A 19,910-nucleotide genomic window follows, 5' to 3' on the forward strand; every position below is an offset into this window, starting at 1 on the left:
GAATATCCAAAGTACAATATCAGCAAATTGTCTTTGTGTGTTCTATAGTTTCTAGCTGTAAAATGAATCTCCATGGATAATATTTCAAAGGGTTCTTCTGTAATGACCCATAATCCATTAGACATAGAGGAATGAGAGAAGTCACGGTGATATAAAGGAACTAGTGCTGTTTCACACACACACACACAGGCGGAGAAAAGGAGCGAGAGAGAGCGATAGAAACAGAAGAAGGAGAAACGAGCAGAGAAAGAGAGAACTTGAGGGGGAAAAAAGAGACAGAAAGAGAGGGGGGGGTGAGATTCTATAGACAACCAGAGTTTGGGAGAGAATGAGGGCAGTTGGTATAGGGATCAAAAGAGACATTGGATGACAATAGAGTTGGGAGGTGCTCAGAGGTTGTACTGTAGGTTAGTGAGCAGTGTAAACTCGGCTGGTCACAAGGAACACACACACACCACATGAGGCTGCTGATGGGAGGATGGCTCATAATAATGGCCGGAAACGGTGCAAATGGAATGGCATCAAACACCTGGAAACCATGGAAACCATTCTCCTGATTCTGCTCCAGTCATTTCCACGAGCCCATCCCCCTCAATTAAGGTGCCACCAACCTCCTGTGAGGTACACACACTAGTCACACTCACTTTGCTCTGGTACATCTTGATGTCATCGTAGGAGTGTGTCTGCCAGGCCAGCTGCTGGAGCTCATCTGCTGTGTACTGACAGGTCTCCAGGTGAGACTTTATAATGTTCTGGGCGATACGATCTATGGAGGGAGAGGGGGTGAAGATACAGAGTCAGACACACTTTGATCGCAATTCGAGCAAAACGGTAGTTTACCATTCATTGTCTATGGAGCATGAAACCGATGAACCGTACACACGCTTAATGAAAACGAACTTTATTCAACTTCCGAAGGCTTCAGTCCTCATGCAACTTTCTATGTAGTCTCGTCCACCAGCCTGGGGACAAAGTTTATTTTTATGTATCTGAATCTGAATTGTAGAAAATAATTGTTGGGGCTAATTGAAACGGGGTGGAGAAAACAGCAGAACGGATCTTTAAAAGAATCAGCTAATGTATTGTGTACCCCCATCCAAGTATGTGACAACTCCAATAGAGAGTGCACTAGTAAAACTGTGTTCAGCTGAGTTGACATTGCAACCTTAGTAAGGCAGGCAACACTCAAGCTTCACTCTGCAATTTGACAGGGTGTTTCTTGCATTGATGGGCTGAGCTTCAATATGATGCAGGGTCAGCTCACTCACTCGCACCAACCCCCCCCCCTGAGAAAGTCTGATCTCAGGTCCCTCACACTGCTTATCACACTGACAGCTTATCACACTTAGCCTCGCCATGACACCTTCCTGTTCAAATCCTCAACTAAGGCCTGGTGTCTTCCTGCCGCGTACAACACTCGGGCCTCATTATGTCATGCACCTAATGTTTTTGAAGGCGGCACTGATGGTCCAATTTAACACCTGTGAATAAACTTAACCCTAACCCTTAGTTACCTAGCTCTCCCATGCTGACATTGCTTGGCGCCAGCTGACTGTCCTGGTAGGAGCTGTAGTTGAACAGGTTGGTCACAGGGGTCAGGTCGTACACAGGCTCCTGTTTTATGTGCTTCATGCCCGCCATGTCCAGGCCTGACTGATCCGGGGAGGGCTGGGTGGAGTCCATACTGTGGTAGTAGCCGCCGGGGGCACCACCGTTCACCTGGCCCTTGGGAAGCTCAATGACGTGGCCGTTGGCGTAGGTGCCTCCGATCTCGTGGTTGAGGGTGTTGAGGCCGTTGGTCAGGCTGGAGGAGTAGACGCGCGCCAGGGCCTCGGCCTCACCAGTCTGCTGCTGCCGCTCATTCAGGATCCGCTGCTGGTGCTTCTGCACCTCAGCGTACAGGCTGTCTCGCTGCTTCTTTGACATGCGACCAAACTTCACCGCTACGCACAGAGGGAGGGATCTTTATTAGTCACATTGTGTTTGGTTTCTCTCTCAGCTTCACCTGTGCTTTTACATTCCAGAGATTACAATAGTATTTGATAATCTTAAAGGGATAGTTCGGGATTTTGTCAATGACGACCTTTTATCTACTTCCATAGAGTCAGAAACTTGTGGATACCATTTCTGTTTCTGCGCCCAGTATGAAGGAAGTTTGAGGTAGTTTCGCAAGCCAATGCGTTAGCGCTATCTTAGTGCAAAGACCGGAAGTCCAGATACAGCTAGCATGCTAGCTGTAACCAAAGACTTTCAGTTTTTGCGCTAAGCTAGTTAGCATTGGCTCGCGAAACTACCTCTAACTTCCTTCATATTGGACGCAGAGACAAAAATTATATCCATGAGTTCAGCTGACTCTAGGGAAATAGATGAAGGGCTTCATTGTCAAAATCACAAACTATCCCTTTAAGTAAGCAAGTGTCTACACTTGTGTTTGTGTATGTATTTGTGTGTACGTTCGTGTGTGTGTGTCGAAGCGGTCTCACCATCTCTGGACATTCCGAGTGCAAGACACTTCTGTAAGCGGCAGTGCTGGCAGCGGTTTCGGTTTGTCCTGTCGATCAGACAGTTCCTCTGGCGAGGGCAGGAGTATGCAGCGTTGTTCTGCTGACTACGTCTGAAGAACCCCTACAGGACAACCACAAACAGCAGTCAGTTAACGGTCAGTCTAGGATTTGGAAAATAAGGAAAAGAAAAGAATAGAAAAGAGTTGACGGAGAGTAGAACGCAGACACTGGAATAAAAATTAAGATATGAAACAGAAATGACAGGAGAATGATGGGGATAGAGTCAGACAGAGGGAACAACAGAGCTGTGTGGAGAACTCACTTTGCAGCCCTCACACGTGATGACTCCATAGTGGATTCCTGATGACTTGTCTCCACAGATTTTGCACGGTATAACTTCGATTTGGGCTGTGGACAGAGAGATGGGAGGGGGAAAGCACACACACACCTGGGTTACATAACCGTTTCATTGTGTCACACACACTTGCCTGTACTGTACCAGTATTAATGGCCACTCAACGTTCCCCCGACTGTCAGGGGGCTCATTAGGGTGTGTGCGTGGTTGTCTGTGTGTGTGTTTCTATCACACGACCCAGTGAGAGGGAACAGTGCTCCCAATCAGAAGGAACCTCTCCAGTCAACAGGACTCTGTGACATCCTGTTCATTTTAGCAGTGTTTTATGGTGTGGTAATGTCTGGGGACAGACATTTTGTCATGAGGATGAGCAGGGGTCCTTAGATCTGGTCCCTGGATTGTAGTGGGGTTACATCACCAAAGTATCTTCTTTTATTCACTCACTCACTCACTCACTCACTCACTCACTCACTCACTCACTCACTCACTCACTCGTAGTGTACATGTAGTGTACTATAGGACTGAACTGTGTACTGTAGGTCTGAAATCGGCACACACAGAAACCTTCAGGAGCGTCCTGGGACCACAGTAACCAGTGTGGCCACGTAGTTTGAGATGGAGAAGGATAGTGACAGATAGAGAGATAGCTAGAGAGAAATTATAGATATATAGAGAGAGAGATCGATGGCACATATCTGCTGAGAATGCACACTCACTATAAGGAGATTAGACACGCAATCTAATCCTACATTATTTCCTTCCTCACACGCTGTTTCCCTGCGCTGCACACTGGCTGGCTAATCCAAAGCAGTAGGACCCTAATAACCTCTCTGCACCTGCAACTGCACTATTCTCCCAGAAATCAGGTAAAATAGCTACAAACAGACACAAAAAAATCATCCTATTTTCGGTTTGTGAAATAGTAATATTCCACAAATCTACAATAATCAATTCTTCAGATTTTGCCAGAAACATATAAAACAGAAATGACACATAACTTTGGTGACCCTGAGTATAGTCCCCCCAACAACAAAAAAAGGGACCGAAAACGGAGTTATGTTCATAAGGAACCAAACAGACTGAAAAAGTGCGGGACTACCTGGATTTGTCCAATAAGGAACATACGTTTTTGTTTTACATGTGCCCTATGAACACGACCAAGGATCCATTCCTGAGCTGTAGAGCAATAACAGAAAAGCTGCAAAGTACACAGAGAAATGACTGTAAGGGTTAATCTTCTAACGCTCTAACCTAAGCTTCTGATATTAATGTAGTAATTTAGGGTAAAAGGCAATGTCCAAAAGTATGTCTTACCTACGACATCCGTTTTCATTTTCGGTGGAGACAAACACGCATAAATAGATGTACACACACCGTTCTGTGTTGCAGCTGCAATAGGATGACAGGTGTTTCAATGTGTGTGCTAATGAATGTGTCCATAGGTATGTCTTATGTGTCTGATTGGTTTACGGCTAGGACTTAATTGGTCTGATCAGCAGTGTTTATGAAGTGTGTGTGTATGTGGTTTGTATGTGATCTGTGTATGCAGTGTCATAATGGGATTAGCGAAGGAAGATGATGACTACTCGGGAGTTGCGTCTGCTGTCTAAGCTGTATGGGGCTGTCTTGTACCTCTTTACCCAGGAAGGGACGTCCCACTCACCCCTCAAAGCCTGAGTCAGAGAGGGTCTAACTGGGGGGCTTAATGACCATGACCTCTGTGACCCCTGAGCCCCAGACCATGTGCTGACTTAAGGTCAGTTTGATCCTGACCCGACCCAGGACACTATACTAGACAGACGGACGGACGTACTGACTGACTCATAATGAGCAAGACAGACAGAAATGTAAAGATTAAAGATAAGAATGTCCTAGTTTAAATCAAATTTTATTTGTCACATGCGCCGAATACCTTACAGTGAAATGCTTACTTACAAGCCCTTAACCAACAATGCAGTAATAAGAAAATCCCTAAAAGGTAAGAGATAAGAATAACAAATCATTAAAGAGCAGCAGTGAATAACAATAGCGGGGCTATATACAGGGGGTACCGGTACAGAGTCAATGTGTCAATGTGCAGGGGGCACTGGTGTTGAGGTAATTGAGGTAATTATGTACATGTAGGTAGAGTTATTAAAGTGGCTATGCATAGATAATAACAGAGAGTAGCAGCAGCGTGGGGGGGGTCAATGGAAATAGTCTGGGTAGCCATTTGATTAGCTGTTCAGGAGTCTTATGGCTTGGGGGTAGAAGCTGTTTAGAAGCCTCTTGGACCTAGACTTGGCGCTCCAGGACCACTTGCCGTGCGGGAGCAGAGAGAACAGTCTATGACTAGGGTGGCTGGAGTCTTTGACAATTTTTAGGGCCTTCCTCTGACACCGCCTGGTATAGAGGTCCTGGATGGCAGGAAGCTTGGCCCCGGTGATGTACTGGGCCACACGCACTACCCTCTGTAGTGCCTTGCAGTCGGATGCGGAGCAGTTGTCATACCAGGCAGTGACGCAACCCCGTCAGGACGTTCTCGATGGTGCAGTTGTAAAACCTTTTGAGGATCTGAGGACCCATGACAAATCTTTTCAGTCTCCTGTGGGGAATAGGTTTTGTCGTGCCCTCTTCACGACTGTCTTGGTGTGCTTGGACCATGTTAGTTTGAGGGTGATGTGGACACCAAGGAACTTGAAGCTCTCAACCTGCTCCACTGTGCTTCCCTTTGTAGTCTGCAATAGTTTGCAAGCCCTACCACATCCGACGAGCGTTGTAGTCAATGCCATCGGAAGAATCCCGGAACCATTTCCAGTCTGTGCTAGCAAAACAGTTCTGTAGTTTAGCATCTGCTTTATCTGACAACTTTTTTTATAGACCGAGTCACTGGTGTTTCCTGCTTTAATTTTAGCTTGTAAGCAGGAATCAGAAGGATAGAGTTATGGTCAGATTTGCCAAATGGAGGGCGAGGGAGAGCTTTGTATGCGTCTCTGTGTGTGGAGTAAAGGTAGTCTAGAATTTTTTCCCTCTGGTTGCACATTTAACATGCTGATAGAAATTAGGTAAAACTGATTTAAGTTTCCCTGCATTAAAGTCCCCGACCACTAGGAGCGCCACCTCTGGATGAATGTTTTCCTGTTTGCTTATGGCGGAATACAGCTAATTGAGTGTGGTTTTAGTGCCAGCCACGGCCTGTGGTGGTATGTAAACAGCTACGAAAAATACAGATGAAAACTCTCTAGGTAGATAATGTGGTCTACAGCTTATCATGAGATACTCTACCTCAGGCGAGCAAAACCCTGAGACTTCCTTAGATATCGTGCACCAGCTGTTGTGTACAAATATGCATAGGCCCCCGACCCGTGTCTTACCAGAGGCTGCTGTTCTGTCCTGCCGATAGAGTGTATATCCCGCCAGCTGTATGTTCTTAATGTCGTCGTTCAGCCATGACTCAGGGAAACATACGTTTTTTGTTTTTTTGTCCTGTTGGTAGGATATACGTGCTTTCAGTTCGTCCCATTTGTTTTCCAGCGATTGAACGTTAGCTAGCAGAACGGAAGGGGTTAATACGAAAAATACGACTGATAAGGGATACGAGAAGGTCGTCTTTGAGACCTGAAAACCCTTAGCAGTCAGAACAGACAGGACAGATTGTACTTACTGACCCTCTTCAAACCCCCATTCATATCCTCTTCTACCTATTATTTTCTCTAATGGATCTACAAGCTCTACGTATTGTCTACCCATTGTGAATGAGAATTATCAATTTAGAGCACTAGCTTGACAAAGTTAGCTGCTAAATTGCCCATACCGCACCCCATAGAAAACCACCACAAGCATCTCTTTCAGGCTCAACATTAATGAACAGATAGCACATTAATGAACAGATAGCACATTAATGAACAGATAGCACATTAATGAACAGATAGCACATTAATGAACAGATAGCACATTAATGAACAGATAGCACATTAATGAACAGATAGCACATTAATGAACAGATAGCACATTAATGAACAGATAGCACAACCAACAATTATTGAGCATGATCTCTCTGTGTGCGTGCGTGTGTTAAGTTTCAAGTTTCAATGTATATGTTTGATAGCTGCTGTGTGTGGACTGGGACTGTGAGTGTAATGAAGTTAGTACTCTGGATTCGTTCTAGAGGTGACCCAGTTCCTGGCCAGCGCCAAACTGGGTCAGAGCAGCACAGCGCAGCGGGATGGACTGGGCCGGACTGGGGAGGAAAACACACACAGACACATACACACACTGAGTGCTACAGTGAAGATGTCAATGGAAGCGGCGTCTAACGGTATAGTTATAGTGAGAACAGGTCAGTTGTGCTGCAGAACATGAAGGTAATAAACAGAGACCGAATATAACCAGTAAACAAACACAGAACAAAACTCTGTGTGCATGCGTTTGTGTGTGTGTGCGTGCGTGTGTTTGTTTATATGTGTGTGTGTTCCACCACTCTCATTTAGTGCCATGTACAACCTTATTCGGCTATACATCCCAGAATGTCTCTTTGTAGATCCTTTAAGAACAACTTGTACTTGTACTTCAAGGATGAACATGTTCAAAAGGGACTTATCAACTGACCAGTCTAAAGTTTATAATAACGGCTTGAGGGGTGTGTAGACCGACAAAGATTATAATCCGACTGTTTTGTTTGTGTTTCTGTGTTCGTCTGTGTGTGTGTAGACGTCTGTGTTGTTATGTGTGTGTGTCTGTGTGTGTTTCAGAATGTGTGTGCATGTGTTAGAGAGCGTGTGTTTCAGATTGTGTGTGTGTGTGATTCAGTGGGTGTGATAGTGTGTTTCAGAATGTGTGGGTGTGTTTCAAAGTGTGTGTGCATAGCCACCGGGCCTGTCAGGTGGAATAAGGAGCCAGTCATGACAGTTTGGCTGTTGCTAAGGCGACCACTCACTCGCTCGTGTCGTCTGGCTGTCAGAGCAATGATTCGCTGAGCAGTCACACACATGCCTACAGGAAGTGATATCACCAAACTCTGGAGATAGTCTTGCTTACTATCAAATTCTAAGTAGGATCCTTCTTACTGCCTCCTCTCACTTGGTGTTGGTACCAACACTATGGTCATACTTTACACCAAGTGGCTCTAGAACTGTCTATTTACATAGTAGTCACACAGACAGGTACATTGTGAATACAGTTCAGTTACAACTGTATATGGAACACCTGTGCTTCAGGAGATTATTCAGGATTCTGCAAAGTTTAGAACAGATAGATAGCAGATAGAGAGCTGCAGATAGAAGTGTGGTGTATAGAACTACATTAATGATTCCTAAGCCCTTAACTGGCTGGCTGTGTGGGTGTGGCTGCCCTCTGACTGGCTGGCTGTATGGGTGTGGCTGCCCTCTTACTGGCTGGCTGTGTGGGTGTGGCTGCCCTCTGACTGGCTGGCTGTGTGGCTGTGGCTGCCCTCTGACTGGCTGGCTGTGTGGTTATGGCTTCCCTCTTACTGGCTGGCTTGTATGGGTGAGGGCTAGCCCTGACTGGCTGGCTGTGTGGTGTTTGGCGCGCCTTCTTACTGGCTGGCTGTATGGGTGTGGCTGCCCTCTGACTCTGCTGCTGGTGGGTGTGGCTGCCCTGCTGATGGCTGGCTGTGTGGGTGAGGGCTTAGGCCCTGACTGGCTGGCTGTGTTGGGTGGGCTGCCCTCTGACTGGCTGGCTGTGTGGTGAGGGCTAGGCCCTGACTGGCTGGCTTGTGGGTATGGCTGCCCTCTGACTGGTGGCTGTGTGGGTCTGGCTGCCCTCTGACTGGCTGGCTGTGTGGGTGAGGGCTAGGCCCTGACTGGCTGGCTGTGTGGGTGAGGGCTAGGCCCTGACTGGCTGGCTGTGTGGGTATGGCTGCCCTCTGACTGGCTGGCTGTGGTGGGTCTGCTGCCCTCTGACTGGCTGGCTGTGTGGGTGAGGGTGGCTGAGCCCTGACCGTGGCTGGCTGTGTGGGTGTGGCTGCCCTCTGACTTGCTGGCTGTGTGGGTATGGCTGCCCTCTTACTGGCTGGCTGTATGGGTGTGGCTGCCCTCTAACTGGCTGGCTGTGTGGGTGTGGCTGCCTCTGACTTGCTGGCTGTGTGGGTGAGGGCTAGGCCCTGACTGGCTGGCTGTGTGGGTGTGGCTGCCCTCTGACTTGCTGGCTGTGTGGGTGTGGCTGCCCTCTGACTTGCTGGCTGTGTGGGTGTGGCTGCCCTCTGACTTGCTGGCTGTGTGGGTGAGGGCTAGGCCCTGACTGGCTGGCTGTGTGGGTGAGGGCTAGGCCCTGACTGGCGTGGCTGTGTGGGTGAGGGCTAGGCCCTGACTGGCTGGCTGGCGTGTGGGTGTGTGGCTGCCCTCTTACTGGCTGGCTGTATGGTGTGGGCTCCCTCTGACTGGCTGGCTGTGTGGGTCTGGCTGCCCTCTGACTGGGGCTGTGTGGGTGATGGGCTAGCCCTGACTGCGGCTGTGTGGGTGAGGGCTAGGCCCTGACTGGCTGGCTGTGTGGGTATGGCTGCCTCTGACTGGCTGGGTGTGTGGGTCTGGCTCCCTCTGACGGCTGGCTGCTGTGGGTGAGGCTAGGCCCTGACTGGCTGGCTGTGTGGGTGAGGCTAGGCCCTGACTGCGTGGCTGTGTGGGTATGGCTGCCCTCTGACTGGCTGGGTGTGTGGGTCTGGCTGCCCTCTGACTGGCTGGCTGTAGTGGTGAGGGCTAGGCCCTGACTGTTCTGGCTTGTGGGTGTGGCTGCCCTCTGACTTGCTGGCTGTGTGGGTGAGGGCTAGGCCCTGACTGGCTGGCTGTGTGGTGTGGCTGCCCTCTGACTTGCTGGCTGTGTGGGTATGGCTGGCCCTCTACTGCTGGCTGTATGGGTGTGGCTGCCCTCTGACTTGCTGGCTGTGTGGGTGAGGGCTAGGCCCTGACTGGCTGGCTGTGTGATGTGTGGCTGCCCTCTAACTGGCTGGCTGTGTGGGTGTGGCTGCCCTCTGACTTGCTGGCTGTGTGGGTGAGCTAGGCCCTGACTGGCTGGCTGTGTGGGTGTGGCTGCCCTCTGACATGGCTGCTGTGTTGTGTTGCTGCCTCTGACTTGCTGGCTGGATCTGGTGTGGCTGCCCCTACTGGCTGGCTGTGTGGGTGAGGGCTAGGCGCCTGACTGGCTGGCTGTGTGGGTGTGGCTGCCCTCTGACTTGCTGCTGGCTGGGGTGAGGGGCTAGCGCCCTGACTGGCTGGCTGTGTGGGTGTGGCTGCCCTCTGACTTGCTGGCTGTGTGGTGAGGGCTAGGCCCTGACTGGCTGGCTGTGTGGTGTGTGGTGCCCTCTGACTGCTGGCTTGTGGGTGAGGCTAGGCCCTGAGCTGCTGGTGTGGCTGCCTCTGACTGGCTGCTGTGTGGGAGGGTAGGCCTGACTGGCTGTCCTGATTTATCCTGAAGTTATGTAAAGAGCCGTAGTGCAGCGCTGGCGATTCCATGGCCAAGATGAGCTCAGCCCCACAATCAGAGAGAGAGAGATACAGAGAGAGACAGACACACACTCCAGACAGACAGACGTGTTACAGTCACTAACGGAAAGAGTTTTGTGAGGTGGACTGTGGGTGTCTGGATGGTACAGTGAGTGATTTGAGGTGGACTGTGGGTGTCTGGATGGTACAGTGAGTGATGTGTAGTGGACTGGGGTGTCTGGATGGTACAGTGAGTGATTGTAGTGGACTGTGGGTGTCTGGATGGTACAGGGAGTGATGTGTAGTGGACTGTGGGTGTCTGGATGGTACAGTGAGTGATGTGTAGTGGACTGTGGGTGTCTGGATGGTACAGTGAGTGATGTGTAGTGGACTGTGGGTGTCTGGATGGTACAGTGAGTGATGTGAGATGGACTGTGGGTGTCTGGATGGTACAGTGAGTGAAGTGTAGTGGACTGTGGGTGTCTGGATGGTACAGTGAGTGATGTGAGGTGGACTGTGGGTGTCTGGATGGTACAGTGAGTGATGTGTAGTGAACTGGCACGTGGAGTGTGTTAATTGATTTTTAATGAAGTGAGGAACTCCACTCAGTCTCCTGGGTTCCCAACTCTCTAAATAGAGCCTTAATTAGCTTCGTTAGAGGAGATGGGAGCATCCGTACATGAGCACTGGCTTACCATAACTCAATTTGCAGTGAACAAACACACGCACACACACACACAAAGGGATATGGGCACAAAGCAGCAAGACAACATCAATACTAAGCGCAATGTTCAACCAGCAGTCGTCCTTACCTTGAGCACCTCTCAAACTGTGTGGTGATGTTTGTTACCACTAGGTGTTGCTGTATTTCAACAGCCGTAAGGGCTATTTGTTATGTAAGTGTGAACAGAAGGGGCAGACTGGACATGCATGTTTCATCCATTAGCTAAAGGGGGCTAGTTACAAAAACACACCCAGGGCTATACTGTGTTCAGCATGCTGTTGCCATGGAATAGCAGCAACAGGGGTTATGTTGTTACTTGTGTTGCTGCTCACACACACATGCACACCACACACACACAGCCTGACCCTCACACCTGTGTTTTCACTAGGGTCACCAATGCCTACATTGACTCACTTGGACGGCTCTGGCATCGTGGCAGCAGCCGGGTATTATGGGTAATTACTCAGACCTGATTGTATGGTTGGCACTGTCTCCATGGGGTCCGTCCAGACTCTGGGTAATAATGCAGGGTAGGCAGGGGCCCATCCCTTCTCCCCTCCCCTCCCCTCCCCTGATGCCTGCCTGTGTGTTGTGGGGCAAACATGTCTTTGTCCAGTAGCCATGTTGAACAGTAGCCATGATGCATCATGGATGTTAATTATTGCTCCCCGTCCCCCTCCCCTCCCTCATATGTCAGAGGGAACAGGCTCATCCAGTTTTCCGCGAGGCTGCAGTGAACTCTGGGTAATTGCTCATGGGGCGGCAGGTCTGGGATCAGCTGCATTGGGCTCATGGAATCCAGCTCTGTGTTCTGATTGGACACGTCAGAGAGGGAACAGAAGGGGGCCACTGGCTGACGTCCAACGCATCGATACACACTCACATGCGCACTCAGATACATACACAAAAGTGTACATATGTATGCACAGGGTACAAATCACATCCTGATGAGCAGAAATGTACTGTACACTCAAACACAGCGGTAGGTAATACATAGGATTTAGAAATGCTATGGCAACACTATAAAGTCAGTGGTTCCCAAACTGAGTGGTCGGCGGGCCCCCCCCCCCCCAAAAAAAATACAAATTATAATACTATATATATATACATACAGTACCAGTCAAAGGTTTGGACACACCTACTCATTCCAGGGTTTTTCTTTATTTTGACTATTTTCTACTTTGTAGAATAATAGTGAAGACTTAAAAACCATCAAGCGCTATGATGAAACTGGCTCTCATGAGGACCACCACATGAAAGGAAGACCAAGAGTTACCTCTGCTGCAGAGGATAAGTTCTTTAGAGTTACCAGCCTCAGAAATTGCAGCCCAAATAAATGCTTCACAGAGCTCAAGTAACAGACACATTTCAACATCAACTATTCAGAGGAGACTGCATGAAACAGCCTTCATGGTCGAATTTCTGCAAAGAAACCACTACTAAAGGACACCAATGCTTGGGCCAAGAAACATGAGCAATGGACATTAGACCGGTGGAAATCTGTCCATTGGTCTGATGAGTCCAAATTGGAGATTTTTGGTTCCAACCGCCGTGTCTTTGAGAGACACAGAGTAGGTGAACGGATGATCACCGCATGTGTGTTCCCACCGTGAAGCATGGAGGAGGAGGTGTGATGGTGTGGGGGTGCTTTGCTGGTGATACTCTCTGTGATTTATTTCGAATTCAAGGCACACTTAACCAGCATGGCTACCACAGCATTCTGCAGCGATACACCATCCCATCTGATTTGTGCTTAGTGGGTCTATAATTTGTTTTTCAACAAGGCAATGACTCAACACACCTCCAGGCTGTGTAAAGGCTATTTGACCAAGAAGGAGAGTGATGGAGTGCTGCATCAGATGACCTGGCCTCCACAATCACCCGACCTCAACCCATTCATTTGGGTTGAATTGGGCCGCGGATTGAAGGAAAACAGCCAACAAGTGCTCAGCATATGTGGGAAGTCCTTCAAGACTGTTGGAAAAGCATTCCAGGTGAAGCTGGTTGAGAGAATGCCAAGAGTGTGCAAAGATGTCGTCAAGGCAAAGGGTGGCTACTTTGAAGAATCTAAAATATATTTTGATTTGTTTAACACTTTTTGGTTACTACATGATTCCATATGTGTTACTTCATAGTTTTGCTGTCTTCACTATTATTCAACAATGTAGAAAATAGTAAAAATAAATAAAAACCCTGGAGTGAGTAGGTGTGTCCAAACTTTTGACTGGTACTGTATTTTAAAATTATTATATATATATTTTTTTTAAAGGAACTCAGTCCGGCTTTAAACTTGCTCTTGAAAGTTGTAATAATGGAAGGTGCATTTTCGAAATTGGGTAGTGCATCATCAGTTTTCCTTTGTCATGTTAGTCATTGCATAACTTAGAGAGCTATTTATAACTTGTCAGAAATGTCCAGATTAACTAGCCCATGTCAGCTAATGTTTTTATATTCTGTATAGTTTTTTTTAGGCCATAGATAATTTTGTAATTTTTTTGTCATTCAAATATCACGAATACACATTCGACATGGCAAAATGAACAGTTTGTGTCATGAACAGTGCTTGTGCCCATAGAAATGGCGCACGCGCAGGGGAGGGGTGGGGGTGGGGGATGTTCCCCAATGCTAGAAGGGGGGCCCCGAGTGAAACATTTTGTGAACCACTGCTATAAGTGAAGCCCACACAACACTGTGGGGTTCATGGTAAGTGGCCCTGAAATGGGGAGGTATGCAAGGGAGGCTTGGGAAATACTCCACAGGGTAGACTCGAACCCAATGCCCCTTTCCCTCCCCAAACACCCTCCCCCATCTCGTCCCTCCCACCCTTCTGTCCCCTCAGGTCCTTCCCAACACCCTCCTCTGTGATCCCCCCCTCAGGCTTGACCTCTGAACTTTCCTTAGAGACAGATAGAAACAAGTCCAAGGGTGATGTGTGACCACAGCATCTGGTCTACCCCTCCTGAGAGCAGGGGTAGGCTACACACTGTGTTGCAGAGCTACTGATGATAATGATACAAATCATGTATTTGTAAGTAAATGCCTGGAGCACTGCTCCCTAACCCTCCCTTAAACAAACCCACTCTGTTCTTCCTATGGTTTTGGTCTTGGTCCTAATTGTAGATGATGTGTGTGTGCTTGTGTACATGTGTGTGTGTGTGTGTGTGCATGCATGTGTACGAAGGGAACGGTATAGGGGACTAATAGCTTAGAACTTATTTTAGAAACATGCATATTCCTGCTCATCTTGGAGGACACTAGCTAATCACATGGATCCAAAGGAACCAAACTACAACAATTGCCTTGGAGAGAGAGACTGTGTGTGTGTGTGTGTGTGTGTGTGTGTGTGTGTGTGTGTGTGTGTGTGTGTGTGTGTGTGTGTGTGTGTGAGAGAGTCTCTCTCTCTCTCAGGGATGGACGCTAATAGCTCGCCTTAGGCCACAATTTAACTGTCTAACAAGGTTTTCCCCAAAGTGGCCCCAGGGGCATCTTTCTCAAAGACAATCAAAAAGCTCTCTTCACATGCACTGTCTCTCTCTCTCACATACAGTACATACAATACGAGTATTTCATCAAACTTTAATATGAAGACACTGTCTAAAACAAAAAGGCTATTATGATTCCTAAAAATATATGAACACTATACATGGAATACTGAGGCTAGATCAGACCTGGGTTCAAATACTATTTGAAATCTTTCAAATACTTTGGGCTTTTGCTTTAGCCCATCTGGAGCACTAGATTGGCGGGGATTTTATTTGTTCCATTGCAACAAGCAATCTCAATCAAGCACAGAAATAGTATTTGAACCCAGCAGGTCTGGTACTGTGTTTCAAGATGTGTAAGTGCAGCAAACAAGAGAGAAATAGAACTGATAAAGCCCTGGAGACTCTCCTCAGTGAGATTAGGCACTGGCGCTAATACAGGCTAATCTTTGCCACTCACAAAACATGCCACACTGACGCTAACCCCTACCTGAAGCTCCTCCTTATAGTCAACACAGTAAGTGCTATAGGTATGCCACGACAAACAACCTTCTATGGGATACGATGGTGGGCAATGCCTTTTTAAAGCATCTAATTGTGTTGTGGAATACATGCTAAATGCATAATTAGTCTTAAGGAAATAGCTTTAGGTAATTACAAATGTGTTACTTCCATGGAAGCTATGGTCACCTCCTGTAGCAAGCATATAAATGCACTATATAATGACAGAAATGACACCTATTTTCCTCCTAGTACATAGTAAAGTGTGGAATGTAACAGCAAACAACACTAATTTGGGGTAAGCAGCTGTGAGTGCAGTAATGGAGCTCTGGTGGTGGAGGTTACAATAGAAGCTAAGTGGCAGAAAGTACCACAAAGGGTTCTGGCTGCCTACACACCGTCCAAGAAATATGCACAAGGTTACAAGTTTAGTAGCTGTCATTGTTCAATTGGTAACGTACATGCGCACACACACACACGCACACAAACACACCCATCTGGTGAATTGTACACATACAGAAACCCAAATCAACCCGCTCACAAGATTAGAATTTCACCATTACATAACTCTTTCTCTCTGTCCCCCATCTCTCTCTCTCTCTCTCTCTCTGCATCTTCCTCTCTCCTCTTTCTCCCTCTGCCCTCTCTCTTTCTCCTTTGCCCGTTACTTGTTCTCTGTGATTGACATCATGGTGACCGCCACCCACAATCTCTAAAGCGTACACTTGGGATATAGCCAGGTGCTACTGAACAAAAGTGAGCTGATGAGGTCAAAGTTCAATCCCATATTGCACCACATCACACTACACCGCACTACCAGAGTGCGTCTGCTACCATCACTACCAGCCAGTGTATTAGACTAGATAAAGAATCCTGCCCGGATACACTGCATCTATTAAGAGATACTGCCAGTGTGTTTAACTAGGACTTTCTAAAGAGAGAAAGCTTGTTTATTTGACTCAGAGTCAGGCAGCACTGGGGTGCTAGGGATCTCTTATCCCTCACAGCTGAGATAAAGTAGAAGAAATGTACTGTGCTGCAATGTAATGCTAGTCACACACACACATCACACTGACTGAACATATTCCATTGCTCTCAGCGGGGTATTGCCTAGACTCCCCTCAAAAGCTGACGAAATAAAATCAACACAGAGCAGTCCCTAAGCAAACACACTTGGATTCCACTGGGAACCACACTGACACAGACACGTTCTACAGGCTACAGTATCTAAAATACACTGATAAATCAAACATGCACACACACACACCACCTCTCCTCATTTGAGTTGAAAGTAGGAGTGAAAGAAGAGCAGACAGGTCGAGTGAGGAGAGACAGTGATACAGGGTTAGAGAGAGGATAGAGGAACACAGTTAGAGATAGATAGAGACTATACATAGTCATATGTGGATGTGTGTGTGTTGTGGTGCAACGCCTCAGTGTGGAGGATTAGCTCTCCTGGCCCGGGCTTTGAGTAATCTTTCCCCCAGTTACATAACACTGGGCCATTAGTCAGCAACACACACACACACAATGAAAACATTTTCCTCTCTTTTAGTCTGGTCATTCTTCAGGTACGTTGACAAACATTTCACCACCACCAATAAAGGTTTGTAGGGATGCTTCTTCACCACAATGAATGATACTCAATGAAAGTAAGTTTGATGTTCCTAACTAAGACAATAATACACTGAACAAAAATATAAACGCAACATGCAACAATTTCAAAGAGTTACAGTTCATATGACAAAATCAGTCAATTGAAATAAATAAATGAGGCCCTAATCTATGGATTTCACATGATATGCATCTGTTGGTCACAGAGAACTTTAAAAAAAAATGGGCCTCAGGATCTCGTCTTGGTATTTCTTTGCATTCAAATTTCCAGCGATAAAATGCAACTGTGTTCGTTGTTCGTAGTTTATGCCTGCCCATACCATAACCCCACTGCCACCATGGGGCACTCTATTCACAGCAAACCGCTCGCCCACACGATGCTATACACGTGGTCTGCGGTTGTGAGGCCAGTTGGATGTACTGTTAATGACGTTGGAGGCGGCTTATGGTAGAGAAATGAACATACAATTCTGGCAACGGCTCTGGTTTACATTCCTGCAGTCAGCATGCCAATTTTATGCTCCCTCAAAACTTGAGACATCTGTGGCATTGTGTTTAGAGTGGCCTTTTATTGTCCCCAGCACAATGTACACCTGTGTAATGATCATGCTATTGAATCAGCTTCTTGACATGCCACACCAGGCAGATGGATGGATTATCTTGGCAAAGGAGAAATGCTAACTAACAAGGATGTTAACACATGTGTGCACAACATTTGAGAGAAATTAGCTTTTTGTGCGTCTGGAACATTTCTGGGATATTTATTTTCAGCTCATGAAACATGGGACCAACACTTTACATGTTGCGTTTATATTGTTGTTCAGTGTATAAAGAATGCTGATCATGCTTTGGGAAATGTTGATGAAATGATGAGATGGTGTGTAGATTATGTCAATGATTAAACTATGCATTACAGTATAGATTATGTAAATGATTAGACTATGGGTTACAGTATAGATTATGTAAATGGTTAGACTATGCATTACAGTATAGATTATGTAAATGATTAGACTATGCATTACAGTATAGATTATGTAAATGATTAGACTATGTGTTACAGTATAGATAATGTAAATGATTAAACTGCGCACTACAGTATAGATTATGTAAATGATTAGACTATGCATTACAGTATAGATATTATAAATGATTCAACTATGCACAACAGTATATATTCTTTAAATTATTACATGATGCACTACAGTATAGATTATGTAAATGACTAAACTAGTCATCACAGTATAGATTATGTAAATTATTAAACTATGCACTACAGTATAGATTTTGTAAATTATTAAACTGCACTACAGCATAGATTATGTAAATTGTTAAACTGCACTACAACAGATTATGTAAATTATTAAACTGCACTACAACATAGATTATGTAAATTATTAAACTGCACTACAACATAGATTATGTAAATTATTAAACTGCACTACAACCATAGATATGTAAATTATTAAACTGCACTACAGCATAGATTATGTAAATTGATTTAAACTGCACTACACATAGATTATGTAAATTATTAAACTGCACTACAACAGATTATGTAAATTATTAAACTGCGCTACAACATAGATTATGTAAATTATAAACTGCACTACAACATAGATTATGCAAATTATTTAAAACTGCACTAACAACATAGATTATTGCAAATTATTAACAGCACTACAGTATGATTATGTAAATTATTAAACTGCGCTACAACATAGATTATGTAATTAATTAAACTGCACTACAGCATAGATTATGTAAATTATTAAACTGCACTACAACATAGATTATGTAAATTATTAAACTGCACTACAACATAGATTATGTTGGGGATTGCTTCCGTAGAGCTTCAGGAGGCATCGATCCCCTGATCACGCTAGGATTGACTGATCAATGCAGATGCAGGATGCCTCAAATTCTATTGGCATTGGGACCTCATGCATGGCATTGTGGCTATTTGTGTTTTACAGGCCAGAGCAAAGCACGGTGTGTGTGTGTGTGTGTGTGCATGCGTGCGCTTGGCATGAGTGTGAAACAGAGAGCGAAAAAAGCGATAGTTAAAGCGATGTGAAAGAGAGAAAGGGAGTAGAGAGGGGTGAGGAGAAGGAGGAGAGAGACTGTGGGCTTGTTTGAGTGGAAAAGCTGAAGCAACCAACTGCAGACGAAAGTCGAGGAGTGAAGTCGGAGGAGGTGCATCTGCTACAGCTGAAAGTCAGACACTGATGTGGTTTTCCAACAGCAAGGCTTAGTGCAACATGGCAGTGTTTGTTTGACCTGACCAAAATCCATTTAGGATCAAAACGTTGTCAATAAAGCAGTGAATTGGGAGCTTTAACAGTGTGCGCAGGCTTTCTTGTTCTTTACTAACATGGCAGTGTTGCCATTGTTTATAAACGTTTTTCTTTGTAACATGTCTCCAACCCCCATATCACACACTCACAAACTGTAAATATATGTGTGTACATTGTATTATCAATTGGGGAGAGAAAGCCTCAAATATCACATTAATTTGCATGGGTGTAAAGTACTTAAGTAGTACTTTAAAATATTTTTACTTAAGTACTTTTTGAGGGTCTCTAACCTTTACTTTACTATTTATATTTTATACTTTTACTTCACTACATTCCTAAAGAAAATAATGTACTTTTTACTTCATACATTTTCCCTGACACCCAATAGTACTCTTTACATTTTGACAGGAAAATGGTCCAATTCAAACACTTATCAAGAGAACAACCCTGGTCATCCCTACTGCCTCTGATTTAGCGGACTCACTAAACACAAATGCTTTGTTTGTAAATTATGTCTGAGTGTTGGAGTGTGCCCCTGGCTATCCGTCAATTAAAAAAAAAAAAACTATAAAATTTTGCCGTCTGGTTAGCTTAATATATGGATTTTGAAATTATTTATACTTTTACTTTTGATACTTATGTACGTTTTAGCAATTCGATTAACTTTTGATACTTAAATATACTTTTACTCAAGTAGTATTTTCCTGTGTGACTTTCACTTTTACTTGAGTCATTTTCTATTAAGTTATCTTTACTTTTACTCAAGTATGACAATTGAGTACTTTTTCCACCACTGTTAATTTGTACATATCCACTGTATACATATGAAACGCGACGAAGTTGCTTGCTGTTTAGTCACGTCTTTGGTCCCGTTCATGTGGGTCAAACAAAGACACTCTAATGATTGGATGACAAGTATTGCCTCCCACAATGCATGCAATGACTACAAGTTGCAGCTGGTGAAGAGCAACTGCAGAAAATTGAAGTCGACCGCAGTCGAACCTTCATGACTTCTGGCCCT

General features: G+C 45.6%; 1 protein-coding gene across 1 annotated transcript in view; it reads right to left on the reverse strand.

The window, feature by feature from the left end:
- LOC111973976 (nuclear receptor ROR-beta-like) overlaps nt 1–19,910 on the reverse strand; it is a 48,230-nt gene that overhangs the window by 20,727 nt on the left and 7,593 nt on the right. The window contains exons 2-5 of the mRNA XM_070446869.1: nt 2,827–2,912; nt 2,484–2,625; nt 1,515–1,943; nt 528–766 (exon numbers count right to left, since the gene is read on the reverse strand). Of these exons, the coding sequence (XP_070302970.1) occupies nt 528–766; nt 1,515–1,943; nt 2,484–2,625; nt 2,827–2,912 (896 nt within the window). The remainder of the gene's footprint in view (nt 1–527; nt 767–1,514; nt 1,944–2,483; nt 2,626–2,826; nt 2,913–19,910) is intronic.

This window comes from Salvelinus sp. IW2-2015, linkage group LG15 (assembly GCF_002910315.2).
Source record: "Salvelinus sp. IW2-2015 linkage group LG15, ASM291031v2, whole genome shotgun sequence".
Classification (NCBI taxonomy): domain Eukaryota; kingdom Metazoa; phylum Chordata; class Actinopteri; order Salmoniformes; family Salmonidae; genus Salvelinus; species Salvelinus sp. IW2-2015.